Raw genomic sequence first — 15382 nt, forward strand, 5'->3', positions numbered from 1 at the left:
CCGAAGAACTCTAAAAACACAAAACTTGCTTGTCCTGCCTTACTGGAAAGGTCTGTGGTGTTACTTCAAAATAAATATTTCCTGATCTAGCAGATTTAATTAATTAATATATGTTGTTTATGCAGAAGCTAGCTAGACAGTACTGACTCAGTTCAAATTGATGGCAATGTGTTCTATAAAAATCATGTAAGAAAATAGTGAAGTGTTTTCATATTAGTCTGAAAATCTCTCTACCAGCATGTAACTTTTACCAAAGAGCAATCTTAAAAAGGAAAAAGTAGTATAGATGATAATAGCATGGTGGTGACATTGCATTAAGCAGCAATTACCACCGTGTAAACAAGGTAACCTGCTGGAACAGTTCAGCTGGAAGCAAACACAAGTTAACCTAGTGGAGATAAAAGCTGTACAACTATGGTCATTGAAGAAAGCAAATAACACATAATTTCTCTCATTTTGCATGTCATTTCTATACACCAATAGCTCTCATTTTCCAAGCCATGTGAAGGCGGAAGTCATAACCACACACAATTTGTCACCAGTTTTAACTACTGGTGTTTATGTTGACAGGTTGTACAACAAGCTCATTGATGACTTGGTGGCTCTGGTAGAAGGAGGAGAGTTGTAAGTAACTTTATTTGGTTCAGTTTGTTGCACCCACTATCTCACATCTTGTCTGGATCGCTGTTCTAGCAGCTGCATTACCACTGTAAAAATAGTTTTATCTATAAAGCTAAGCATAATGCCAAAGAAAATAAAGCATGCAGGTTGAAGAAGGAATTGGTGAGAAACTGAAAAAGCACGGCTACAAGCAGGCCTGCCATTCAAGTTTGTAGGAAGGGGGACTTGAACAAAAACATTCTGTGTTGTTGAGAAAGGTCTGCCTTAGAATATGTATTTGTCTTTTACAAGTATTTCAGGTCTGACAAATGATCAGGCTCTGTTCTTCTAGATTTTTTGCCTCATGGGTTCATAGATTTTTTTCCATACTTTTGTGGTGGAGACATCCATTCTTTCCCTTGCTAGTGCTGTGATAGCTAGCAGATTTTGAACTTTATTTCCAGGACGCCCATTTTTACCCAGAACTGTATGGACTTGTTGTCTGTGTTGCTGCGAGATGATACACCTGTTCCACCTAAGTTGGTTTATCTGTTCACCAAGCACTGTGTAGATGACCTGCTGTGTACACGCAAGGTAACATCAGTGCATTTCTTATGACCATCTGTAAGAAGAGTGTTTTGCATACATTGATTACAGATAAACCTGTAATAGTTATGGTCGTTATCATCATAAAAGCGTCAAAGGGAAAGAAATGGTTTTCTGTTATAAGCTTTTTTTCTTCAATTCTGTCTGTGTGAATGGTGATATTAGTTAAACAAATTCTGTGTCCTGCACTGCATATGTTAAATAGCATCCTAATACACAGCATGTATGTGTCAGTGTTAAAATATTGCACAAGCTGTTTTCTTAATTGACACTTGCTTTGACTTGGTCAAGAATACAAATATAACAAGCTGCCAGTAATAATCTCTTAGTACAGGGTGTGAGCAGATATGCATCAACGATTGTGTAAGCAGTTATATCACTACTTTTGAAGCTGGCCCTGTCAGGTCTGTTGGCCATATTGAAGCAGCAGAAGCGAAGAAAGGTCAAAGTGCTGGTGGACATAGCTGAGGTCTCAGGCGCTGTACCATGTCTGCCCAGTGATCCTCTGATGCCTGGAGATCGACCAGACAACCGGTGGCACAAATATAACTCAGCCTGTCTGCCTCTGAACAAAGCAGACTGGGATGCTTGCACATTTGTCCCAAAGACCCATCTGGGCTACTACTGTTGGCCAAAGTAAGCTTTCACACTTCTGTATTCATATAAAACAAACAGAAATTTTAGACTTTGGTCCAACCGTAACTTGTCAATATATGTGCATGCATATTTGATTTTAGAGATCTGAAGAAATATGCAGATGAGAGTAAACAGCCCAAGTTGGTCCAAAGTGCAGAAGAGATGAAGGAGAATGAACGTGCTATTCTTGAGAGCTTCAGCAAACCTGAATACGTTCAGCAACTGATTCACTACCTGGCTTTAGAGGAGCACAAGGGGCAAGACAAGTTCCGCTCTAAGCACCTCACCCTCTTTAAGGTTTGTAGATTTTCAGCGACTTTCCAAATGCAGCAAGTAAAAACTGTGCCCTTATGTGAGTGTTTTGGGTGTTACCTCTTATGTTTGTCGACAGGGGCTTTTCCGTAATTATGGAGATAGCTTCTTAGAAGTGTTTAAACCTCACTTGGAACGTCTTGTGTGGGACACAAGCCACAACCATCATGACAGCAGTCAGCGGTGTGCCATGGAGATAATAGCTGGCCTGGTGCGGGGTACCAAACACTGGCCATATGAAAAAGTGAGTTGCTTAATGGTGTTCTCATTCAATGGGGTTTTTTTTTTACTCAATTTTCCCCGTAAGATATTTGATCATACGACATTGATTTTTGTCAAAAGATAAAAATGTTTGTTCTGTAACAGTATCTGTGGTAAAATGATTGTATTTTTGACTATTTCAGATAGAGAAAATGTGGGCATGGCTTATTCCCTTGTTATCATTTGCTCTCAACAACATTACCATCGAAACTTTGGATGACTGGGGAACCTTCTTCACATCTATATCAGTGAGTCCTCTGCATGTCTTTTTCTTCATGCAGCTTCAAAGATGGGGCAGCATGAACAGCAAATTTTTGCTGTTTTTTACCTATAGTATATTCTGACTAAAAATTTTCATACCGATAAATGTAAACATTTCATTCTTGTAGCTTTAGTTTGAACTTTTGCATACACATTTTGTGTAACTCTTGTGTATATATGTGTGTTTTGTTTTGTGTGTATTGTGTGCTTAGTTGTGAGTGTGAGGGGGAGGGATGTGTAAATGAGAAAATGTGTGCAAATTTGCATATTTTTTGTAGGTTTTTATATCCAGCTCTTGATCCTTGACTGTGGACATACCTTCATAAACTGTACTTTAAAGAAATCTTTATTGCTTGTGTCTAGAGAATGTTTTCATTCTGCAGGAAAGCAGAGACCCACGTCAGTTGCATTGGCTGTTTGAGCTTCTGATGTCAAACCTTCTGAGTGGAGGTGGAGCTTTCCGGGATTCCAGGTCAGCAAAGTTTTGCTCAGCTTCTTGTCCGCCTGGATGATAGTGTTGTGTGGATATGAGTTTCTCTGATGGAGAAAAAGGATTAATAATTAGCTAGTTTTGGCCACTCAGTCTGTGTCAGTGCTCTGTTGGTGTCTTTGTCCACTCTTTAGTCAGTGTAACTTTTTAGCTGGTTTCTTCAGCCTCGCTATATCAGTGTATTGCCGTGACATAGCATTAGTTGCTGGCATGGTGTAAAACGCTAACAAAGAAAGTATCAGTATGTCAGTTTCTTCAGTCACTCTATGTTGGTATCTCCATGCTCAGTGTTAGTGTTTTAAGAGTGTGTTACCCTCAACTTACGTCATCAGCCGTCCAGTCACAGCTCAGCTCTGAGAGTGTTGTCAGTACTTAGTTAATGTCTGGTCTTAACCAACTACTCTGACGGAAAGAAAAAAACCTGAGAAACTGCTTCCTGTATTAAACAACATTGTGACAAAAGGGGATTTTGATCATGGCTTTTTTTCATAGAGACCAAAAACTTCAGGTCTTGGTTATTACATAGTCCAGTTGCTAAAGCATCACCTAGTGAATGATGAGTAGAAAAACATGACAGCACTTCATATGCATGTATATCTGTTTTCTTTCTGATTACAGCCGTCTGTTCATGTTACAACAAGCACTCATTCAGCAGGAATGGCGAGTGCCAGAACTATTACATCGCCTGTTGGAAATCATCATGCCTCACTTATCACATCCATATAAGGCAGTTCGTGACAGATTAGGAAGGTAAGCAGCTGCATTGTGTTCAAAAAAATTTTTCGAACATGATTTTTGCATAAAATTGAAGTCATAGCAGAGCTCAGTGTGTCACAAGAATCTCATTTTATAAACATGTGACTTATGCAAAAGGTCATTAATGCAGCATAATCAACTGATGTGCATTGGTAAATAAAGAGACAAAAATGAATGGGTAGCCAGTCATTTTGACCCAGTACCAAATCAGCCAGCTATATTCACCTCGCACCTGAATCACATCATAACTATATCATTCAATGCAAGACCACCTAATCCAACACCGAACTTTGACTAAATCTAAGCCCAGGCTAGGTGAATGCCTTAGCAGCAATAGCCATTTGATGTTAACCAAACATCTGCATATACATGCAAACCTCCAACCTAAGGAATAAATTACAGCAAAAGCTTCAAAAATGATTAAAGAAAATCACGTTTTATGTATGAGATTTTTTTTTATATGTGTTTTGCCATCGATCATTTTTTGTTTTATAAGATGCTGGCTGAACTTGTTCCAAACATATGGCTTTATTGGTACTATTTCTAATTAATAGTCATCAGTGATTGATTGGCCTTATAGGCCTGGGTTGATTCCACTTTCAGTGTTGGGATGATGTGGTCTCAACATAGAGCAATGTGGTCATGGTGGGCTGGGTTTGCTTAAGGTGGATGGGCAACATGGCTTGGGAGACGTGGTTTTGGGTCAAAATGACCAATGACCCAATGAGCAAGCAGTCTCTTTCAGCATGTACTTAATTTGTTTTATGCTATTTCTGCAGACAGTCATAATATAGGGCAAGTGGTCATCCAAAAACAGTCTATTTTAAAGCGCACATAATTTTGTAAACATGTGACTTCTGCAAAAAACAAAACAAAGAGGAAATAGATCTCAAACGTTTGGTCATAAGTTGCTTTGGGGAGGTAGTCATTATAGAGATGATATTTATGTGGCAAAATACATCTCTGAAAAGATTTTAGCTCATATGTAAGAGGAGGTCGCAGTACAGGAGTTCTTACTAAGGAGATTTTACTTTAGCTTTTAAAATAAATTCTTTTAAAAATAAGGCTATTTCATTTTTTTGGATAATATTGTCTTTGTGTCTGGAATGAGATCAGCAATGATTGCTGTTAGTTATGGTTACTTTACCTGTGTTTCAGTATCTTGGCCAACATATTTTTGTATGATTACCATATCAATGAGAAGTCACGGACAGAGTCACCACAAAGGGGAGATTTCATGGTTCAGATACTGGAAAAACTTGATCAGCTGAAAATTGTTCAACTTGACAAGGGGGACTGCTTGCAGGTGCCAAAAGCAGTCAAGAGTGCTTTAGGAAATCCTGTAGAGAACTCTTGTGAACAACCTATAGAACAGGAAGAAATCGACGGTGGAGATGAAGCAAGTGAGGAGAAGAAAGATCTGATTCGTCTGTGCAAAACAGGTGAGAGTAGTTTCTTGTAACAAAGCAGTGATACTTTGTTGACATTCCTTATAATCTTTAATCAAGTTTACATTATGGTAAGGTAAAAAAGATAAAGTTTGGTTTATGCCATATTGAACGTTTGTCTGAGACTTTAAAAATATGTAGGTTGCATAACCACATGATGAGGTCAGAATAGTCTGCAAGTTAAAAAAGAAAATTCTTAATGCATCATGCTCACTTAATAAAATATTTTAAAATGTATACTTCATTTGTTTGGTTTTTTTTTCTCCAGTCCTGAAGTGGCTAACTAATTGCTGCGTGCGTGGTTTCAGTGTCCTCACAAAGGATGTTTTCCCACTGTTGCCTGTGGTAAGCAGCTCATTTCATGGTCACAAAATGTTGTTTTCCAACAGTGACTTAATTTGTATCCAAAAAGATGTTTAAACAGCTAACATTTTAGTCAGTGAAAAGTCTTGTGCAAGTATTAATGTTTCATGAAGAACACATGATCCAAAATATGCCAAAATGGATAATTTTTGCCTATGTAATTTTACTTTAAGAGCATATTTTAGAGTTTCAAAAACTAAGAGTAATGCAAAGAGTATTAAAAAATGATAAAATCTACAGACAGTAGCAAATAGCAGGTGTACTAGTGTCCAAATTTGTTTCTTTCTGTAGCCCCAAAGTTTGATAATTCTTTCATTTGTGAGGTGGAAAAACATGAATTAACATCATTGTTAAAAACACCTGTATCTTTAAAGCTGCAACAGATACATCTACACAATTTGGCAGGATTGTTCAGGAGTTTGTAAACTATTTGCAGGTTGTAAATCTGTTGTAAAACGTTAAACTAAAAATTTACAGGAAGACAAAATAGATAAAAATGAAATTCAAAACAACGTCCATGTATATATTCACTAATTTACTCAATACTTATATCCAGGTATGAATTCTAAATTCCATTATGCAATACATAATAAGTAAGAATTATAGTTATACAGTTTAAGAAATTTTGGTTCACATAATTTTTTAAAGCAGTGTACAAGTCTTTTAACTTTAGGGTTGGCCCTTCAACAAAAAAACTGACAATGTGTGCAAAATCATAAACTAAACAAAAATAGTAATAGGGTTATTTATCACAGATCTATAGATCATAAAAGAACAGCCACATTTCTGGATTGTAGTAGATTGAAAAAATATAAACCATCTATGGTTCAAATAACAAATGGTCAAGAAATAAACCTAATCCTAATGTGCTTCAGCATAAATTTTTTATCTTTAAAAAACAGTTATTTGCAATTATTGTGGTTGTGATTGATCTTTTCTGCAAGATCAGTGTTATTTACCGAGGATATGCTCATATTTTGTGAAAATACTGTCCATATCTGCAACCTTTTTGCTCAGGCAGAAATCTGTATATACAGATCTATGGCTTAAGCGAGTATTGTCAGCCCATGTTGAACTTTCGTCGTGGCACTCAACTTTGAATGGCTGGCGAGAGGTGTCTTGTCAAATAATTGCAAAGTTCTAGATACCAATTTGTTCTGGGAAAAACAAACTTTCTAAACACACCTGACACATGAATGTTATTTTGTGTGTTCCTGTGTCCACCACTGCCGCTACTTAATGTAACGTTATTGTAACAGTCACTCTTGCTTTCAGTTATTTGTAAACATCACAGAATTTTTAAATGCTATAATATTGATATAGATGTGTATATATATATATTTTGTATGTGCAGCTTTGTAACCTGCAGAGTGAGATGAATGATGAAGATTTGCGTAATGACTGTCGAGAGACCCTGACTATACTGTCCACATCTCTGCTGACTACAGATGTTCTCCCTGTGGCTTTGCACACTATCAGAGAGGTATCATTATCTTTACTCATACCTTGTTTCATTGACTTTACCAGATACATGACCATTGAAGATGAGTAATTACATTTGCCCTTGTGCAATGTGAAAATTCTGGTAGTAAGCCAAAGGTCAGAGGCCTTCATGGGAGGTAACCATGGAAAATACAATATTGATGTTTGGGCTAAATGTAATGCAAGCCTCATTCAGTCAGTGCAACATCAAATTCACATGAACATTAGAGCCACCACAATTATTTTAATTGAAAGGCAGGGTAAATGAGGAATTTTTACTAGTCGTATGAGAACAGAAAACAATTTATTAATAACAGTAAATCATGCTTTTATATAGCGAAGAATCACAGCTTTACATTATTTACTTAACACTGTATTCAGTGCTGTTATTGATTCTAACTACAATGCAGTACACTTAATAGTTATTGACAGTTTCTACTGTTCTCAACAAAACAGTCGTTGATCTTGCACGCCTGATATGTTCATATTTAGTCCAATTGATATTATTCTACTTGTCTCTAAGTGCACATAGATCTTAAATGTACTTGTTTGTAGTGCCGGCTAACAAAGAACACTTGCCTTTGTGGCAATATTTGTCATTCTTCATTTTAAAACAAAAATGTATGTGTTGAGCACTGCTTGTTTTTTGTTTTGACACATTTTTCATTACATTTTTTACATACTAGTGTTAAATGTAATAAAAAATGTTTTTAATGCTTTCAAACACCTCTCACTACGACTTTCAAGCATCTGTTGTGCATGCATACAAACACAGAGACATAGCATTTACATTGGAAATCTTGATAACCATGAGATCTTCAATAACTTTGTTAACATTATAGGTTTCAGGTTTGTCATCATGGCGAGCACGTGTGGCCATCCTGCATTTTGTGCAAGTCATGGTATTTGGTAACTTTTCCTGCTGCAGACGGAAGACATTCAGACAGCCATCCGGGAGCTGCTGGTGCACCTTTTATGTGATGAGCAGCTGGAGGTGGGTTCCAGACATATACTGGTAGTTGTACTGTGTGTAGTTTGCTGAAAGTGTCTCCGTCTAATGTATATGGACAGTTAATTGTAGAGATTGTAACTATGTACACAGTAGTCTTATTTGTGCTTTGTTATTAGCTTTATGTTGAGCAGCTTGAGGTAAATATGCAAATTTGTATCTTTTACAGCAATAAAATTTACTTTGTTGATTTGTACCATGACTTTTTCATTGTTTTTAATGTGAAGCCCTTTGTTAACATAAATAGTTTTTGTGCTTTGGGATATTAACTACATCTTGGCCAAACATGACTTCAACCTAATGGGACTGCAGGGTATGCAAGTGCACATATCAACTTCCCAGGTGAGATGTTCAGGTAAATATACTAATATGTGTACTGTGACATGTGTTTGTTAAATATGTGCAGGTTCGTGAAGTGGCTGCTCAGACACTGAGTGGTATGATGCATTGTGGCTTCCTGCAAATGAATTCTGATATGTTGGTAAGTCAGTGGAGGTGCTCAGATGTGCTCAGTTATAATGAGTTATATCCTTAAAGTTAATAAACAGTTCAGTTAGGATATTTTTCCACTTGATAGGGAAAAATGTTTTTTACATTTGATGTAGTTAAAAATGAACAAATTGCAGATTTAAAGTAAACATGTTTTCTGTGTTAAAATTAATGTTTAAAAGTATGTTAAAGTAAAATGAGTCTTTCTTACTCAACACAGTCAGCTTAGCATGATTGTTATGGTAGCCAAAGGACCCAACTAGCATCCCCACAAAGAATAACTGACCGTAATACAGGGTGATGGCCTACTGCTTCTTGTGATATAGTCCCTTTCCAGGATGAACCACAGAAGAAAACAACATATTTTTCCCTTAGGGAAAATGCCGTTTTTGGTCAAATCATACCATGTTGATGGAGTTGAGGAAGATAAGGACATTTACTATACATTTCTAACCAAAATATAATGCACTATCTTTTGAAGACATGACTTCTTAGGTATGATGGAATGAATAAAATAATTTTAAAAATACAGATTTGTATTAAAATGTTTATCTTGTAGCTAGTAGGCTAGAAGTTGTTTTTTTTTTTTTTTTTCAGGACCACTTTAAGCACTTGCGCTGTGTCAAGTTAAAGAAACGTAATGCCAGCATAGAGCCAGAGTTTTTAGAAAAGTTGATCAAGCGTCATGCTGGTGTTCTTGGGCTTAGCGCCTGTGTCCAGGCTTATCCTTACGATGTGCCAGACTTCATTCCACAGGTGCTGATGGATCTTAGTGTCCATGTTAATGACCCTCAGCCCATACAGGTGAGTTGCAAACTGAAACTTTAAAAAAAAAAAAGGCAAACTAATTATGATAACAATGTCCGCCATAGATCTGTTGTCTTTGGAAAAGATAGCTCCCAATCACTTACAGCTGTTTACCTCTTCAACCTTCATATAGATAGCTGCTTTATGTTGGTGTTAACCATGATTTTACTATTGTTGGTACTGGTCTACATTTCATATGTATTTGCACTGTTGTCAGTCTGTTGTTAAGCTTTTGCAGTTTGCTACTGATACCTTCCATTAGAACATTGTCATCTACTAAGCACAGGGGCATCCCATCCATGGAAATGGAAGTGTGAAGGTTGTGAAGGGTTACTCTGATAGTGTTCTCAAAGATGTTGAAAGGTACAGGCTTAAGGGTATCACTTGGTAGACACCCACTGTTGTCTGAAAGAAGTCTTCTAATTGGTTGTTGATGCATTTTGATGATCTGAACAAAGGCCTTGTCAATGTTGATTTTCGTATTCCTTTTTTTGTAAGGGGTATAACTAGTGATTGCAATAAGAGCCTTTACTGAGCCTTCACCAATTAAGTTTGAAGACTATCTATTTAATCTGGCTAAGCAGTGCCAAAAATGCAAAGATAAGCAGAAATATGTCAGGGGCCTCATTAAGTATGCGGAATTTATGACCCTTGGAGCTTAACAATATCAAATCTGTCAAATCTTATAGCAAAAAGGGAGACAGGTTACTAACAGTTTCAGATGAGACAGCATGTAGGAGCCTTTACACAGTTGAAGACTAGAGACATATAGTTTCACTTAATGCCATGTCACTTTTTTAGTTGAGACAGGTGGTTCTACTACATATAGTCTGTGTACTCAGTATGAGAGTTTCTGGTAAAACAATATCAAGATATGTATGTAATCTGCGGCCTGTTATTTTGTTTTCCAGAGAACAGTCAAGAAGACACTGTCGGATTTCAGACGCACTCACCATGACAACTGGCATGACCATAAACAAATGTTCACTGATGACCAGCTGGTGGTCCTAACTGATCTGCTGATCTCCCCTAATTACTATGCATAAAAGCAGTGCCTGACAAGTTAATGGCAAGTTCTTTGTTTTCTGCTCTCTTTATTTCCATTCAGTGGGCTGGTTGGATACAATTTCTGAGACTCTTCAGCTTATAGTTTTGTAAATGTGTGTTGAGAGAACTTTCCAGCAAGCAGAACAGTTGTAAATTTACTTATGAAGATAGATCACACAATGTTCTGTCGATTGATACTGATACTGTTGATTTTGTTTTTGTTTTCAGAGCTGGCTCCTGGGGGCTCTTGAGCTTGAAATCTTGGTAGATTTCTTGAATGAATATTGAAGTCGAGTACGTGTGAGCAAGGCTAAGATTGAGAGAAGCACTCAGGCATTTTCCTTTGAAATTGTTTTCTCTATTGGTATGTCAGTTTTATGAGCATCGCACATTACATTTAAAAGTGAGTGCATTGTGTCCAGAACAGATGAAATAGATTTCCAGAGAGGTTCACCTGTGGATGAATTCAGAACCAGGAGAATGCCACCATAAACTCAGAAGGAACTCCTACCCAACGAACATTGGCTCCAAAGTTGTCAGACTGATTTGTGACCAACCATATTGTCAAAAATAGTGAAAAATAATTATTTGTTACTAACCTCGAACTTAACGCTGACATCAGTGATAGTCAGTTTTGGAGGCACTGGGTTAGAATAGGTATATGATGTACATAAAAGTATGAATTCATGCTGTGCCTGTAGGGGTTGTTTGTGATTGAATATCTCATCACTGTTCTGAACAGCATTGTTCTCCAGTCAAGAAAAATTGCTCTTAAAAGGCCTTCAATATGAAATATGATTGGTATATTATGTATAATCTAAAACAGATTAACTGCATTGTTGCATTGTAAAATCTGATCGTAAAATGTGTAAATACTGTGACTTAGAAATGGTTATGTAATATTAGCATGCGATTTAGTTTATCACACCTGAGCTAAGCGTGTTTAGGTGGATCATGATTGTAGACGGAAAGTTTCTGTGGTCATGGCCTGAAACTACACACAAATGGCATTTCTTTTGATATGCACTTATATCTGTGATCAGATACTGATTGTGTCAAGATTTCAAAAATTAACAGGCAAAAGGAAATATATCACTGTAAAATATTCTTTACAGCATGAGTACAAGTTCAGTATAAAAAACGTTTTTAACAAAGGGGAAAAAAAAGAGTGAAATGCTGAAATGGTTAAGATGTAATAGCACTTTGGTTTTGGATAAGAAATCTGGTTTGCGGGGTACAATACTACAAGGGGTAGTCTTTTACAGTTTTTGGTGAATGATTGTGTAGAATTGTTTTCAGCAACCTTATGAGTATTTAAAGAGCAAGCATTATTAGAGTGAGAATTTATTGCAAGAAAAAAATTACTTAACTACATATCCACCAAACCATAATCAAAGAAGGAAAAGGAAGAATGATTTTATGTGCATTGAAGAAGAGGCGACTCTTTTGGAAGATATTTGGCACAAGCTAAGATAATTACAGAAATACACTTTTTTCTCTCTTTTTTTATTATTTGGTGATTGTTTAAGCATGAGTATTGAATGTATTCTTGTCTTATTCCTGATGTAAACTGTGTGAGCCTTGTCTATACTGCATGTCAGTAGCTGAAAACAGAATAAAGTCAGACAAAGAAACTTGGCAGTGGCACAGTGCAACCACTGTACTTTAGTAAAGTACTTTATTTGTGATGATACCAATTCAACACTTCTACCTTCTATCAGGCTAACATACACATAAGGTAGAAAAATGGCTTAAGAAACTTCACGGATTACTGTCAAGTGTGTAGCTCTCTCTGTACCTAAATCAGTTTTGCTTATCATTGGAAGAAAATTAATCACCTTTCCTTTTGTTAGTTATAAGTATTAAACTAGTTTGAAACTGTAACCAACAAATCCATCCACATCACCACAAGCTCATTGCTGAGGAAGGTCTGTCAAAGTGATAACTTTAAACAAATCTTCCCAGAGTCAAACACCTAGTGTGGTCTGTTGCATCGTTAAGATATGCAAGATGAAAGTACCACATCCTTTTATAAATGAGTGTGCTTTGGGTGGTTAGGAACAGTGATAAAGCTGTAAGAAGTGGCATCAGAAATATTAAGCAGTTATGTTTTCTAGGCAGCTAATATGTCAGTGTTTATGACTGCAGTTGACCAAAAGTGTACATTAATTTTAGTTTAATCTTTAGCAAATAGGAAAGCTTTATAATCTTCTTTGTGGGTCTGGCAAATCTGTGCTTCTCTTTGTGAAGGCACAGAGCATCACAAGTACACCAGTTGCTAGACTGTGGCTCCAGTGATGCGTTTTCTGCTACCTAGTCATTTTTAGTTCTGATATCAGTGGTAGTGCATTGTGAAAGTGCTGAGTACAGGTCAGAATGTAAACATCAAAGTGAGGTCTTTTTTTTTTCAGAGGGCTTTATGAGGTAATTATTTTCAGCAGGTGGCACCATCACTTGAGGATCCCTTGGTCTTCTAGCAAGCTGACTTCCTCTTTCCTAGTAATGTTTTCCTTGTGAGCGTTGTTCACTGTCAGTATGGAGTTTGCCCCAAAAGCCGAGCATCTTCCTACACCACTGAACAATTATTTGATCAAGTGAGGCAAGGATTTCAAAGCAGGTTTTAAACTTTCCTGTCTAGCCATTCCTACTCTACCTGTCCCCACTGAAACTTTAAAAATCTTCCTTCTAAAAATAGATATTTAATGTCTATAAAAGATATGTATCAGTAAATAAATGTGATGTATCTATAAAAAGCAATGGTGTCATTTCAAAACCTTGCTCAAGTTTCAAGTATTCTCAAACCCTGGACACAACATAAGCTTCAGTGGTTAAAAAAGCCATTGACTTAAAGCCGCTGATATTGCAGTGTGCATTCTATATTCTGTGTATTATATTTCATACATTCTATGTACTTTTATTTTTGTAGTATTGCTTTACATACTATTTACTCCTTTGTTTAACTATAAAATGTCTTATTGTGGCAAAGAATAGATAGGAACCAAAAAAAAAAAATCCCTGAAACCGGTTTTTATTATTTGTCTCCTAATCTGGGGAGGCTACTATCCACTGTAGTCTGATTCCATATTGTGTAAAATATCTTGGAATTTATGGGATCAGTTGGTGGTCAGCTGCTGGAGTGAATTTGAAGTAAGTAGTCGTCTGGTTATTAGTGCATCTTTTTTTTTTTATCCGTAAGAGAACCCACAGAAGTGTTGTAGACAAAAACAGAGGGGTCCAGATTGTGCTTATAAACGGTACGTGTGCAGTCATCAATTTACATTTGCAACAGCTTCCCCACCTGGTGATTCAGATTATTAGTCACATAACATTGATGGACATCTGTCATAGGATGTGCATCTTGCTGCTCAATGTGCTTCCTGAAGAGTATATTTACCTGCTGACAAAATAGTGCCCTGCTGCACACATGGTGTAAAGTGCTGAGTACTTCAACATTTTCTTGAGTTTTTTGGTGGAGATGATAATAAGAGGAATTTAGGATGATGTAAACCGTACACTTGAAATATTGTGACATCATCCTGTTGTAATATTGTTTCCATGTCACAGAGCTCGATCCTTATGATGTTGAAGGTACTTGTTAAACATGTATTTTAGAGACTTGAAATGACCTTATAGTTTAAGGTTGAGGGGCTAAACTGTTCTGAATGCTGCAATGTTGAGTGAGTTAAGCAGTTAACGCTAGGACTAAAGAATGAACATGCTTTGCTGAGGCAATCCACAGGCATAGTGTGTGTGTGTGATCTGTCAAAATGTGAGCTATATTTATTTGAATGGACATCCAAAGTAAAAAATAGAAGCAAAAGTTGGGGTGAGGGTGGATGTTGGAGATTTTACATTCATGATACTTTACTGTTCACACTGTATATTTCCTCCAAGAAGCAAGTGGGACAGGCATGTGGTAGTCTTGATTATATATTAGTATGCTGAGGGAATTTTGCAAGACTTAGTTAAAAAAGAGATGGCTGCATATCAGCTGTAGAAAGGGTTTTCTGTGTATTGTATGACAAGCTTGTAAATACAGCTTGCTACTTGGGCCGTTTCAGCTGTCCCAGAAGCCTTTAACTCTACCTCAAAGTATGTAAATAGTTCGTTAATAGGGTAAATGGTATGGTTTAGATGAATATTGCTCAAAACTTAGAAGGATGTTTCCAATATTTAGTCATTTATAAACTGGACATTGCACAAGATCATGCATAAAAAAAGGATTTGTTTATTTCTGATGAAAAGTGGGCAAGTGAGTATTTGCAAGAACTGTTCATTTCACAAAATTAAATTATTGTGATGTTTCCTAATTTTTTCAGGGTAAAAAAAAAATGTTAAAAGGCTGTTATAGAAAGATACCAACACTGCAGCAGTGTCAATTCAAGAAGCATTTGTGATAAACTTTCTAGAGAGAAGAGGATTAACTATGAGGTACTTTGTCACAAAAGATAATTAGTATTCATATGTCCCAGAGTGCAAGAAGAAAGTCTGTGAAGTATTCTATTAATGACTGAAACAGGTCGGGTTGGGGCAGGACTATCTATAGGGAACGATAGTTATATGTTGAAACATTTTGTTGCAGGCAATAAATACTATATGGAATATATTCATCAAGCTGTTTCCAAACAGTATACAACTAGGTGGGAATGGGATTATAGGTGATTTTTTTTTTTTTTTTTTTTTGCGCAGTTAATTGCTTGATGTAATGCTAGGCTCTCAGATCGTCTTGACTGAAGTATTTTGACTAATTTAGCTAAAATGGTGATGCCAAATGATTTTTTTCACAGCAAATGGTCACTTGAAGTGACCTGTGCT

General features: G+C 36.6%; 1 protein-coding gene across 1 annotated transcript in view; it reads left to right on the forward strand.

Annotated features, from left to right (window-relative positions):
* The window catches only part of LOC112569961 (proteasome activator complex subunit 4-like), a 37827-nt gene extending 25755 nt beyond the window's left edge, over window positions 1-12072 (forward strand). Inside the window, 17 exon segments of the mRNA XM_025248085.1 lie at window positions 571-624; window positions 1065-1194; window positions 1598-1842; window positions 1944-2139; window positions 2234-2398; window positions 2559-2663; window positions 3060-3148; window positions 3785-3916; window positions 5081-5364; window positions 5639-5715; window positions 7088-7216; window positions 8058-8127; window positions 8130-8209; window positions 8631-8705; window positions 9311-9517; window positions 10432-10589; window positions 10796-12072. Of these exon segments, the coding sequence (XP_025103870.1) occupies window positions 571-624; window positions 1065-1194; window positions 1598-1842; window positions 1944-2139; window positions 2234-2398; window positions 2559-2663; window positions 3060-3148; window positions 3785-3916; window positions 5081-5364; window positions 5639-5715; window positions 7088-7216; window positions 8058-8127; window positions 8130-8209; window positions 8631-8705; window positions 9311-9517; window positions 10432-10566 (2173 nt within the window). The 3' untranslated portion in view covers window positions 10567-10589; window positions 10796-12072.
* Window positions 12073-15382: the final 3310 nt, after the last annotated feature.

The sequence above is a fragment of the Pomacea canaliculata genome, linkage group LG8 (genome assembly GCF_003073045.1).
Source record: "Pomacea canaliculata isolate SZHN2017 linkage group LG8, ASM307304v1, whole genome shotgun sequence".
Taxonomy (NCBI): Eukaryota; Metazoa; Mollusca; class Gastropoda; order Architaenioglossa; family Ampullariidae; genus Pomacea; species Pomacea canaliculata.